We start from the raw sequence: 13,979 nt of genomic DNA on the forward strand, positions 1-13,979 counted from the left end.
CTTAAGATTCCCATTGCTAAAGAACCAGACTGACTTGCAATAAATATACTTTAATCCATGAAGTACTCTACATTACAAAATATTATAAGAATTCAGTTTGACGTTCTATTAAATCAACAAATTACATTTATAAAACTATAAGTGTGTGATCATTCTGCTTATTGATATGGAATGCCAGAAAACCAAAATCTTTAGTTTGACAGGCTTGTATAGCAATCCAAGCACACCAGCCATTATGCCAGTGTCTTCCATCAGTATGACAAAAAGAATAAGTTTGGTCTAAATGGTATCGGTACAGATTAGACAATGTAAAATATTTTAAATAAAAAATTAGAAAAATGTGTAAATTAGACAGTACTTTCATCTCTTACTTTTATTCTGCAGGCTGATCTCCTGCTGCTGGCGAGTACTGAACCACACAGTCTTTGTTATGTTGAAACTGCTGACATAGATGGGTAAGAGTACCAGATACAGCATTCAGTCAAACAAACAAAAGTACAGTAAGTACAGGATCAAAAACTACTGAGCTTTGGAAGCCTGCCATGCCAGGATAGTAATAGTCCTGACACTATGGGCTGTTATAACGGTCCATATTTATAGGTTATGTCTGTCATTGCTTAAACTAAGCACACACAAGAAAGTAAGAGTAAGACAAGTACCATGTAGAAAAAAACACCATAAACTAATCTGTTTAACATCTTGCTTTCTGGTTAATTCTAGGGAAACTAATCTGAAGTACCGTCAGGCTCTGCATTGCACTCATTCCAGGCTCCAGACTGAGGGCCAGTTATCAGACTTCGATGGTGAGTACATGTAGGTATTTTCCTAATAAGAAATTCCAAATGACTTTAGCAATGAGCAACATATGCTTTGTCCAAATTCAGGACTGCGCTAATTCAAAACTTTCTGAAGCCAGAGGTGAACCTAATTGATAAACTAATGCTAACAACATCTAACAACAAAGCTACTGTATTATGCCTACACATCTGAAAAACCTGTTGAAAATAGGTATTCGGAGCCTTGACTAATTCTCTAATTTTGCTGAATGACAATTTCTAAACTGAAATTTTTACTTTATAATATTTTTATTTTAAGGTGGTAAATATGAAAAATGATTTTTATGCAAATTTTTTTATCTTCTACTTTCGGCTGCTCCCGTTAGGGGTTGCCACAGCGGATCTTCTTCTTCCATATCTTTCTGTCCTCGTCATCTTGCTCTGTTACCCCCATCACCTGCATGTCCTCTCTCACCACATCCATAAACCTTCTCCTAGGCCTCTTCCCTGCCAGCTCTATCCTTGACATCCTTCTCCCAATATACTCAGCATCTCTCCTCTGCACATGTCCAAACCAGCGCAATCTCGCCTCTCTGACTTTGTCTCCAAACCGTTCATAGTACAAATAGTAATAGTACAAATGCATAAATTAGGCAAACATTTCTTTGGATGCCCCAGTGAGCACTTTTCGTTCAGCTGTATCAAACCGCTCTCACGATAAGCTTAATGTTATTTTTCTTGGAACAAAATACTTTTAATAAAAAATTCTTAATTACAAGCAAAGTTTCTGTAACCATAAAAATGTGGTTTGTTACTTCTGAAATACCCAATAGCATTTGTGTTTAGAAAACACTGTATGTCTTATAAATAGAAGTGCATTACTTTTCAATGGCTAATTCATCAATAATTCAGGGAACCTTTAGCCAACACTTGAAAAAATGCACTATTGCAACTTAAAAATTCGTATTTAAAGATTTTGTTAAACCTTCTGAATTAAAAACATTATTCAATAAGTTGTGCTGGCTCAAGAATAATACAAATGGCTTTAACTTACTGTTGGTAGTAATTTGAACTTTCTTTCATTAATTAATTGATTAAAAAAATATATATGTTATTGTAATTTATTAAAGTTGGCTGAGTGATGTGATTTCTTGCCACCGTCATTTGAAATGGGATGTCTAGGTTTCTGCCCACTTAACGTGTCTGCCTGCTGAATAACACTGTCTGTAGTGTAGAAACACTTGCGTAGAATGAAAATTACTTTATTTATTATGCAAAAAGATGTCTGTATGCAGGCGTTGTGATCATACATATATTGTTTTTGTGTTGATGTCACAATTTAACTTGAAAATACTATCAAATGAGATAAAACTATTCTGGAACAACCTAAATTGTGAAATGCTGATGACTTAAAAACGTATCTTCCTACTTAAATTTACCAGGTACATGACACATAAAGGAGTAGCACTATGGTAGCATCACAATAGGGTTCATGTCCCAGGTGCTCCCTGCGTGGACCTTGTATGTTCACTCTGTTTTCATTTCTTCCCACAGTCCAAAGACATGCAGGTTAGGTGAAGGAGTGTTGCTAAACTGACCTGTGTTTCTTCTCTCTGTGCACGGGATGTTCTTGCCTGTGCCCATTGCTTGCTGGAAAATGCTGCAGCTGCCCGCTGCTCTGGATAAGTGATTTTACAAAATGGATGGATGAATGATGCTTAAGATACCTTTACATATTGAGAAAAAATTATTTTGGAACAAAGGAATTTTTTTTTGTAGCCAAGTTAAAAACTTAGGTTTATACTGCTAAATATTGATTCATACTAATAGCAAAATACTTTTAATTGTAAAGGAAGAATGAATTGACCTTTCTCATTGTAGTATGTTTTATTTTAACTGAAGCCGGCATAACTCAAAAAGCTAGTTACAAACTGTTGCACTATTTTTTTTTCTCCTAAAACATTTGTTTTTAGAGTGAATTAATGTGACTTTTTCTTTATGGATTACTTTTGAGTGGAAACCTTACAATGACAACGTTCAAGTACATATGACAGTAAATGAATAGATCCTCTTTTGTATAAAATGTTAAATGCATGCCTTCTCATTTTATATTTGTCTCTTTAAAACAAAAAGGGACAGCAATGCTTACATTACAATTTTTATTTATTTTTTGGATTTTTTTGATTTTATTAACATCAAATAACATTCCATACACATAGAAAAATAGGTTAGAAACAAATCAACCCCCACCCCTGAGAAAAAGAACTAGGTCAGCAGAGTAAAACTTTAAGCTAGTAAAAATAAATCCATCCATCCATTATCCAACTCGCTATATCCTAACTACAGGGTCACAGGGGTCTGCTGGAGCCAATCCCAGCCAACACAGGGCGTAAGGCAGGAACCAATCCTGGGCAGGGCGCCAGCCCACCGCAGGACACACACACACACACACCCACACACCAAGCACACACTAGGGACAATTTAAGGATCGCCAATGCACCTAACCTGCATGTCTTTGGACTGTGGGAGGAAACCCACGCAGACATGGGGAGAACATGCAAACTCCTCACAGGGAGGACCTGAGAAGCAAACCTGGGTCTCCTAACTACGAGGCAGCAGCGTTACCATTGTGCCGACCTAAAAATAAATCTCTCTATTATAATAAAAAATTCTTGGGTTGAGACGTGATTTTCTCAGAGACACTTTAACGTCCTACAATTAAGTGAGACAAAAGGACAGCTGCTGTACAGGCTTTTAAATGATCGACGTGAACGGCATAAGCAGCAGCAGCAGCAAGCCAGCTGCTCAAGCATCGAGAAAGTAAAAGAAATGTATTTGTTTCCCGTTGTATCACCGTTTAAGAGGAGGTTTCAGAGGAGCGACCGCATCTCCTTAGCGTGTGTTCACAAAGCGAGAGGCAGAGGCGCGAAGTGGCTGGGGTGGGGGTTAACTCATTCACTACAGCTTTATTACTGGCAAATATCAAGAAATAAAAAATGAATTAAATCGAATAAAATGAAAATAACAGTCTCTTTAAATTGTATATCCGGTTAGCCAAACCTGGGGGTGAGCGGAGCCCCTTAGTAATTAGATAAATGAATAAAGATAAATGGAGTAAATGGAGAGCCTGCTTCCTCAACTTAAATGCTTATTCTAAAAAGTTATTGATGAGATCCTGCCAGGTTTTGAAAAAGTTTTATACAGATCCTCTAAGTGTGAATTTGACTTTTTTCCAGTTTCAACTAGTATATAACATCAGTTACCCACTGATTTAGAATTGGAGAGTTAGGGTTCTTCCAGCTGAGCTTCTTCCAAGTCTACATGACAACAACATTACAAACTTTTAGAAAAGGCTAAAGCCAAAGGCAAAAATAAGCACACCATTCCAAGTTTTTAATAGACCACACAAGAAACCTTTGAGTAGTTCTCACAAGTTAAAAAATGTAGACATGGCATAACATTCTGGTGAGTTTGAGGACTGTACGGATGCTGTAGCCCTCAATTTGCGGAGTGCAGTAGCCAGGTTCTAGAACCTTCTCAATTCATTTCAGGGTTGAGGGGACAAGAGGCCATTCCACCAGGATTGGACAAAAGGCTGAAAACTGTCCTGAACAAGATTCTAGCCTATCAACAGGGACCACTCTCATTTACAACTACACCCACAGTTATACACAGTTGTACCCACCCACACAATTCACACACAGTGATATTTGGACAGTGAGTTCCTACGCCCTGCACACAATCTACTGGAGTTTCATTAACTTCTATGAAGGATCTGTTCACCATGAGTAGCAGCTACTGAAGTTAAAAATAAAGCAATATTCGAAATATGCAAGTTGGAGGAACTGCTATCAAAATCTGCTACTGAAAAGCATTGGCAAATTAGCAAACTTGTCTGTCTTAAAAACAGACAAACTTTCTGTGAGATTTTAACTATGACTGGTTCACTGTTTCAAATTTACCTTGAGAGCGTTTACTTAAACGTATGTATTTTGAACATTTTTCTCTTTTAACGATAGACACAAAGATCCCCAATACAAAAATGTCAAAAGTCTGGAAGAGATGAGCACAGAAGCCGCTACTACAGAAACACACACGAAAAAGGAAGAGGAAAGAACTTATTTAAGTGTTACTCAATAAGCATACTGAAGTAACATGTCCTTAGTATTTACATTACAGACTGAAAGACCTCACAGCTGTATTATCTGCATTTTATTTTTGTAAAGAACGGATATTATCAATCTGAAACAAAAAGGTGTATGAACTAATTAATTCTGCCAGATAGGGGCAGCTGTCCTAAGTAATATAAACATAATTTAGAAAGGGGACTGCAGTTGATAAGAGTTCCTATGGTGCACACAGGGCTGACTGCCACAAAGAGCAAGACGGAGGTGAACTACAACTTGAGCCGCGCCACAATAGTTGCTTAGCAGTACATTGTTTGACAAAGAGTTGGGTTACGGCCTAAAGAGACACTTTTCCTTCTTAGTATTTTGAGACTGAAATTAAAATCGTTAAGATAAGCGTCACCTTTGGCATTCCTGTTGTGCACATTATTAATTAGCTCTTTTTCAACTCATTTAGATCATTTTAATAAACTATCATGCATTTATGACTAATATTAATAGTTAAATGGGGAACTTATTTCAGGTAATTTTATTCTTTTGTGGAGTAATGGTAATTCTGATTATATACTTGTATTGTTCTTTTTATTTTTATAGTTATTTATCTTTTAGCAATTTCACTTTATTGTTCATACAGTATGAGTTGACCTTTCATTTGTTTAACTGAGTTGTATGGTAATATTACAAAGAGGGGATTGTATCTACTGCACTAAACATTTTGTGATAGTAGACACTGTATAGCGCTGACCTGGCACAGACTGACACAGAGGCACATGTAAAATCCAACAAGACTTTTATTTTTCTTCACCTGGGAGGCACGTCTTCCCCGTGAACCCCACAGGCAATACACAGTCCCAAAAACACTTAACTCAAATAAGCACAACACTCCCGTTTGGCACCACCACTCCTCCTTGGCAACCTCGTCCTCTTCCTCCCGATTCTGGCTCCTGAGTGGTGGTTGCTGGCCCTTTTTACAGCCCACCCGGAAGTGCTCCAGGTGCTTGATCACCTGTTTCTAATTGCACTTCCGGGCGGGGCTGTATAGTTGTCCAGGCCGGCTCAGGGACCCATGCAGCAGATCCCAACAGGGCTGTGGAGAACTCCATCTCCCATGGAGCCCTGCGGGAAACTGAGGCACCACCGTCAGCCAGGGAGGCTGCCACCAAGCATCCCGGGGGAGGTACTGAGGAGCTCATGGCAGCTCCCTCGGAATATATGTAGAAGGGATGTCCTGGCCGGGCATTGGACCCAGCCGCCTGCCACAATTTTGTTATTAATAGTAAAAAAAACTATAACTAGTCTCAGACCTTCTGAAACTATTAATAGCACATAAATCAATGCCTTTTTCACATCACTTATATTGGAATCTTCTGTGTTTGAAAGTTATTGAGCCACCATAAGCCTATTTGTGCTCCAATTATTATCACATGACATTGTAAAGTGCTGTTAAAAAGAAATTGCATTTTATTATCGCTGTTATTTTCAATTATGACTCATTGTTACAAAAATATTTAACAAACAAAAATGTGATAACTGGCTCTTCAATGAAGTAAATAAAAATTGTAAAATGGACCGACTTTCAATTCAGTTAATTAAGCCCCAGAATGCACCTGGATGTTACATCATGCATATATTTTCTAACTTATTTACTTCTGCTGTTTGTAGTAATCTTGGGCAGCAGAGTCGCATAACGAATAGCAAGGGGCCCTGCTTTCAATTTCTAGTGTGGACTTTTCAAGATTTACACATGGATGGATAGGTTTTCTATTGGTAGTCTAATTTACTCCCCTATGCTAAAAACATACTGTATGTGTAAGGGTAACTGGGGTCCCTAAACCAATCAAGTAATGCGTGCAGTGGCAACCATTTAGGGTTTGTTCCTACCCTTGCACTGGATACAGCCAGGATAGACCTTAATTTCCAATGACTCTGTAATAGACTATAAGGCACGGATGTCGAACTCCAGACATGGAGGGTCACAATGGCTGCAGGTTTTCATTCTCACCCTTTTCCTAATCATTGACCAGTTTTCACTGCTAATTAACTCCTTTTCCTTTCAGTTTAATAGCCCAGTTTTTAAGGATTCGGTCCTCTGAGTTGATTCTTTTCATCATTAAATGGTAGCCAAACAGAAATGAGACATGAAACGAGCTGACAGATGACCAGCTAAATTAGGGCTTCAAACTCCAACCGGTTTCACTCCAATCAGGTTCTTAATAAACCGATTCTTGCTGTTAATTAAACTCATTATTTAATTCCTTGGCTTGTTGTTGCTCTCATTCTGCCACAGCAGACATTTCCAAAACTGTTGATTTTCTGTTTTTTCTAAGAACACCAACAAAATGTTTTGGTGACCACAGAGAATAACCTTACTGAGACCTTCACCTTTCTTTTTTTTCTCATATTGTGTGAAGTGTACAGATTAGCTGGTCATGTGATGGCTCGTTTTGTGTCTCCTTATTGTTTGGCTGCTAATTAGGGAAAAAGAAACAACTTAGGGGTCTTTGTCAAGTCAATTAAAACTAAGGCAAAAGAAGTTAATTAGCAGCCAAAACTGGTCACTAATGAAGAAGATGGTTAGAATGAAAATCCGCACCCACTGTGGCCCCCCAGGGCCGGAGTATGACACCACTGCTTATAAGGGATCAAAATATGCACTTTTACTGACTAATAATTTCATAACTATAAAGAAAACTGGAAATGAAAGTGATGACTGTTAAAAGGAGTACTGACAGAAATGGTTTCAGTTAATGTAAGTAATTTAACTAAGGGTTGAGTTTTATTCTTGTTTTCATAATTATGAACAGTGTCCTTCCTTAGGCAAACTTTAACTAACTAAACCTCTGTTAGAGAATATTTATTATTATTAACAGTATTTTTAGTAAAGAAAATCACTTTAAAACTAAGAATAACATCAATGACAGGAAAACTGTAAAGCAGTGTTTTGGGTACGAAAAGCTAAAGTTCTACCTCAGATATATCAATGCTGTCAAATGTTACAAAAATCACTCTTTTCCTCTAATGAAAACCATATTCAAATAGAAGTGTCTTTGCTACATAATATTCAATGCAGTTTTCAGACTAGGTCTAGTCAATTGCCACTGCTGTAAAATTATTGAATATACTAGGGGGCTTACCCCCTGCTCACTTCGCTCATCAACTCCCCCCGGCCTGTGCTACTTGCCAGCCACTTAGCATCTCTGCTGCTCGTGTTGTGAAGAGGGGGACTGAATGCACCCTAAGGAGATGTGGTCGCTCCTCCGAAACCCCCTCATAAACAGTGATACAATGGGAAACAAATACAGTTTGTTTTTTTTTTTACCTCCTGTTTGCTCGATCAGCTGCTGGATTGCTGCTGCTGCCGTGCCGCATGATCTGCATCTCGTGCGGAGCTACGAACATTTAAAAGCCTGTACAGCAGCTGTCTTTGTCATCTACTCTTTGTCTTTTATTTCCGGCCCCGGGTGCGGACTTGGCAGAAAATCTCATCTCGTGGGACACGAGTTCTTGATATTTTTTAGTTTAGAATTTAAAAATGGAATAAGAATCTGAGGGCGGCACGGTGGCGCAGTGGATAGTGCTGCTGCCTCGCAGTTGGGTGACCTGGGGACCTGGGTTCGCTTCCCGGGTCCTCCCTGCGTGGAGTTTGCATTTTCTCCCCGTGTCTGCGTGGGTTTCCTCAGGGTGCTCCGGTTTCCTCCCACAGTCCAAAGACATGCAGGTTAGGTGGATTGGCGATTCTAAATTGGCCCTAGTGTGTGCTTTGTGTGTGGGTGTGTTTGTGTGTGTCCTGTGGTGGGTTGGCACCCTGCCCGGGAGTGGTTCCTGCCTTGTGTCCTGTGTTGGCTGGGATTGGCTCCGGCAGACCCCCGTGACCCTGTGTTTGGATTCAGCGGGTTGGAAAATGGATGGATGGATAAGAATCTGAAAATCTAACAACATCACATTAAAGTTCGATAAATTCTGAAACGAATGATACCAAACATATATATGTAGGTTTTAAAATTAGCCCAATTTAAAGCGTGACAAAAAAGTCACATAAAATCGTTGCACAAAATTGTTGTACGTTTATGCTTAAGATTTTATATATAGAGTAGATTTAAGATGCCTTTGATGATAAGCCCATTTGTGTCACATTATTAACCTACCAATAAATGGTATTGTCCAACCATTAACACAGCTGAGAATTACTATTTTAAAGTCTAGTAAATGCTGTATTAAAGACAAATATGCACATTTTTTTCCAAAGGACCAAAATTGTGAAAAGTCATTGTATGTCCACACATGCAATTTAAAATATAGTTATCTTTCACATTCTGTTTTTAGTCTTTATGACAATGTCCAAGTCCTGCGGTGGGTTGGCACCCTGCCCGGGATTGGTTCCTGCCTTGTGCCCTGTGTTGGCTGGGATTGGCTCCAGCAGACCCCCGTGACCCTGTGTTTGGATTCAGCGGGTTGGAAAATGGATGGATGGACAATGTCCAATTTCCAGCAACCATTTTTATTGGAATAAAATGAGCTACTACTGCTGATATGGTCAAGTCTAAATTTCATTCTGACTGGTTTAAACAAACTTAATTGACTGGTTAATGTTAATTTAAGGTATGTTATTCATTTGTTACAGCTTTTGATGGCTCAAAGTGTTAATTAAAACTTCAAACATTCAGGATCTTGACTAGATAATGTTACGAGAATTAAAATTATATAGTCAATTAAACTAAGGCTCATTCTTTATATCTTGAAATCATTTACTTTGACTATCTGGAATGGGGCTAGAATTGCCGGTGTTGCAGGTGGATTATTCTGGCATAACAATTTGCAAATCTTTTCACATTAACAATATTCTCTTTCTCACACAACACCATGGCACATAACCATTCCTGCATTTCTGACATGCCACTGTATTCTCTAATCACATTATAGTCAGAGACTATTTCATTTGAAAATTTTGCATAAGATAGTGACCACCATTTTATTTTAACATGTTCCTTTCCTCCAAATTTAATTTATATAATAAATTGTTATAATTATAATGGCATTTTTAGTGCTGAATCATGTAAGTGGGCATTGTGGTTAAAAGTTTGGACTTCAAACCCTAAGATTGTGATTTCAAATCCCACTACTGACAAGTGTATGGCCATGAGTAAGTCACTTCACCTGCCTGTGGTCCAATTTGAAAAACAAAAGAAATATAACCAATTGTACTTCTCAGATGTTGAAACGTTGCCTTGGATAAACATGTCCCCTAATTAATAAGTAATAGTATTGCTAAACATAACATTCGGAAGCCTGCTTAATCAGATTTACATTAAGTTGGTCGCATCTATCCCAGCAGAATTGTGTCACATTGGGACATTTTTCAATTGCCAATTAAGCTAACCTATCTTTGGGATATTGGTGAAAAGCAAAAGCAGACATTTTGAGAATGGATGTCACCTGAACTTGTGACTCAAACCACCATTGATAAATATAATGAATGTTTATCACCGTATTGGAATGATCGGTGGAAGAAGGCCAGATTAGTGCGCTTGATTTCTATGGCTGGTTTTTAAATCAAGACTACCTGACGTCTTTCACAGATGATGCTTTCTGACAATGTTATTTGTTATTTATTTTGCCTAATTAATTTTAGGAACTGAATTTTATCTTTTGCATGTTTTGTGCATTTGGTTCAACCTGCCTTATACTGTAATTTTAAGGTTTTTTTTTTCTACTCAAATAAAAATCACTTTTCTGCTGTAATAGGAGGTAAAGGACAGAAGTTAAACATTTATTCAGATTAAGAGGACTCTTAGTGAAGAATATCAGACAGTTAAAAGTTAGAAAAAAGTAATCAGAATTGCTCTTAGTGAGGAAAATTACAACTATTAAAAATCATTCTTATTGCAGGACTGTTATAGAGTCCACTGTTATTTAGATCATTTTAGTTATCAAGTGTAACAAAATTGTCAAGGAGCACATACAAAATGCTCTAATCATTTACATGTAAATTAATCATCCACTGCATAAAGTGCTCTTCACGACTTTCTTGCGGTGTATTAATGCACATGTTAAATGTAGAGCATTTTATTTTTTGCTGAAGTTAGCATTCACAATTTCAATTAAAGTCCCATTACTTAGACAGTGACTACCACCTGATCTCCTCCATGAGGTTCAGCCATTGCTTATGTTATTTTCAAACACCTCCACTTTCTGCGTCCGTTTGTTAGCTCGACATTTTCAGTCTGTTCCCCTCCTGGATCGCCACCCATATGGGAGTCACTGTAGTGGAGGGCACTGGGGAAGGGAACTCGGGATGGGCCCGGCCCATAGGGTTGCCAGATGTGTGGGTTCACAATACATTGCTCTATTTTTTAAAAGTCTTGTTTTGGTGCTGTGCGTTTGTGTTTTTTTTTTTTTTTGTGGTATTTTTCAAAGGGTACGTGCAGCAGCCCAAATCCTTGAACCCCACCCACCAGACATCAACAGTGGAAAAACCTCCAAGGGGACCTGCCCGGACTTCGATAAAAGTCTAAGGTGAAAAGATGTCAACAGCGGCAAAAATCCAGCCATTAGGCAGGTTTTTAGCTTTCATTTGGCTATAAATATTTCATGGACCTGCCAGCCCTGCGGGTAGATAGGCAGCTGGAGCATCTCTTATTCACGAAGAAGGTGATTCCCTCAGTATGGTGGGTTCTTACCCTGTGGTCTGTGTGCAGATCCCTGTGCAGTGTTAGGGACACTGTTCAGTAAAAATTGTGCTGTTCTTTGATTGAGAGGTAGAATCAAGGTACTGACTTTCTGTAGTCATTAAACATTTCTCCTGAAAGAGTGAGGTGGCTAAAATGGCCATCATGACCAGAACATTCTGGTACCCTAATTGACCTCTGTCTTTAACCGGCTAACTCTCTCTCTGAGCCCTTCACTATCTAATAGGTGTGTCGTGAGCATGTTGGCTGCCATCGCATCATCCAGGTGGATGTTACACATTGGTGCTGGTTGAAATGGGCTTTCCAGTATCTATGTAAAACAAATATAAATATAATCAACAAATCTTATATGTACTGTAAATCTTGATTTTACTGTACAAAGTATACATTAAAACTTTAAAACACATTTAAATGTTGATTGAATTAATTTTAGAAACTGCCTTTCTAATATTTTCAACCAATAAAGTTTATGGGGGTCTACTCATATTTTTATCAAACTGTAGTACTGCTCAGAGTACTTACAGAGAAATACAGAGGTAAAGTTAGCTTGACTTTTGACATTCATTTGACATTCACACTGAAGCTTTTGGTACGGGCTGGGGGTCAGACCCTGACGGGATGCCTGGAAGGACTGGGTCGTGGCATATTTGTCCTCCGGGCCACGAGGGGGCAACCGCCCTGGAGTAGAAGAGGCCCACGGAAGGGGAGCAGGGAGGCTCAAGACCGTTGGGGCCTCTGGTCACCGCCAGGGGGCGCCCCGAGCCTCGTGGAGCCCGGGACTTATTCACTTCCGCCACACCCATGGAGGACGATCCTTCCAGGGTCACCCGGAGTGCTTCCGGGTGCTCTCCTGACTCTTCCACCACACACAAACCCTAACAGTCTCCCAAAGTCCAGGCTTCTCTCTTTCTCAGCCTTTTCTCTTCCTTCAGGCCTCTCCTCGCCACCTCCTCTCCGACCTCATCAACCTTCTCACCCAACTCCAGCCCTGAGTGAGGGGAGGCGGCTCCTTAAATAGGCAGGCGGTTGATGACCACACCCGGCCACCTGCCACAAGCTTCTCTCCAGAATGTCTTCTATGACTTTAGTGCTTTTAAGCCTGGCGATCAGAGTACTGAAGAGCAAGTGTCATTATAACAATCGAGACGAGAATAAGTCATTCAGCCCATCAAAGCTCATCAGTCCTATCCACTTATTTCTTCCAAAATAACATTAAGTGTAGTTTTGGAAGTCCTTAAAGTCCTACTGTCTGGCAGACTATGTGGTAACTTATCTCATTGGTCTGTGGTTCTCTGTGTGAAGTAAAACTTCCTAATATTTGTGGAAATTTTACCCTTAACAAGTTTCCAACTCTGTCCTGGTGTTCTTGATGAACTCATTTTAAAGTAACAGTCTCAATGCACTGGACTAATTCTCTTCATAGTTTTAAACACTTCAATCATGTCGCCTCTTAATCTCCTTTCACTTAGTCTTTCCTCATAACTCATCCCCAGCCTAGTTGCTCTTCTTGGAACTTTTTCCTTTTTGTAGCCTGGAGACCCAAACTGCACACAGGACTCCAGATGAGGCCTCACCAGTGTGTTATAAGGCTTGAGTATAACCTACCATGACTTGTACGCCACACATCAGGGCACAAAATAACCCAACATTCTGTTAGCTTTCTTAATGGCTTCTGAACATTGTCTGGCAGTTGTCTGGCAGTCGAGTCCACTAAAACTTCTAAATCCTTCTCATAAGGTGTACTTTTGATTTTGAGACCCCCCATTGTGTATTCAAACCTAACATGTTTACTTCCTATGTTTAATACTTACTACGTTTACTTACATTAACTTGCTACAAATCTGCCCATACCTGTATGCTGTCCAAGTCCCTGTGCAATGATTCAATGGATTCTAGATTATCTGCCAAACCACCTAGCTTGATTACATCTGCAAACTTAAACAGTTTGTTATTTATATTCCTATTCAACTCATTTTTATATATTAAAAAAAGCTCTTAACTCTTAACATCAACCAGTTCTGATGAGGTTCCCTGCACCATCACCCTCTGCTTTCTGTGTATGAGCCAATTTTGCACCCATCTAAAAACATCACCCTGAACTCTGAGATCTTTTAGTTTGATACCCATCCTCTCATATGGCACCTTATCAAATGCTATCTGAAATCAGGAAAAAATAATATCACATGCTCTACCTTGATCATATCACTTTGTTGCTTCCTCATAGATTACCAGAATGTTAGTAAAACATGACCTCCCTCTTATAAACTCATGCTGACTGTTCTTGCCATGTGCTGCTCGATATCTTCCTTAATCATTCCTTCCTTTAAACAGCCTGTGGTGCACGTTAAGTTTACTGGCCCATAGGTGCTTGGATCTGCCCAATCATCCTT

General features: G+C 39.1%; 1 protein-coding gene across 2 annotated transcripts in view; it reads left to right on the top strand.

Annotated features, from left to right (window-relative positions):
• atp8b3 (ATPase phospholipid transporting 8B3) overlaps positions 1–13,979 on the top strand; it is a 74,298-nt gene that overhangs the window by 25,367 nt on the left and 34,952 nt on the right. For both annotated transcript variants that reach the window (XR_007936529.1, XM_028816446.2), the window contains exons 8-9: positions 385–455; positions 721–803. Coding sequence is in view for 1 of the 2 variants with exons in the window: in XM_028816446.2 (XP_028672279.2) it covers positions 385–455; positions 721–803 (154 nt within the window). In the remaining variant the exon portion in view is untranslated. The remainder of the gene's footprint in view (positions 1–384; positions 456–720; positions 804–13,979) is intronic.

This window comes from Erpetoichthys calabaricus, chromosome 12 (assembly GCF_900747795.2).
Source record: "Erpetoichthys calabaricus chromosome 12, fErpCal1.3, whole genome shotgun sequence".
Classification (NCBI taxonomy): Eukaryota; Metazoa; Chordata; class Cladistia; order Polypteriformes; family Polypteridae; genus Erpetoichthys; species Erpetoichthys calabaricus.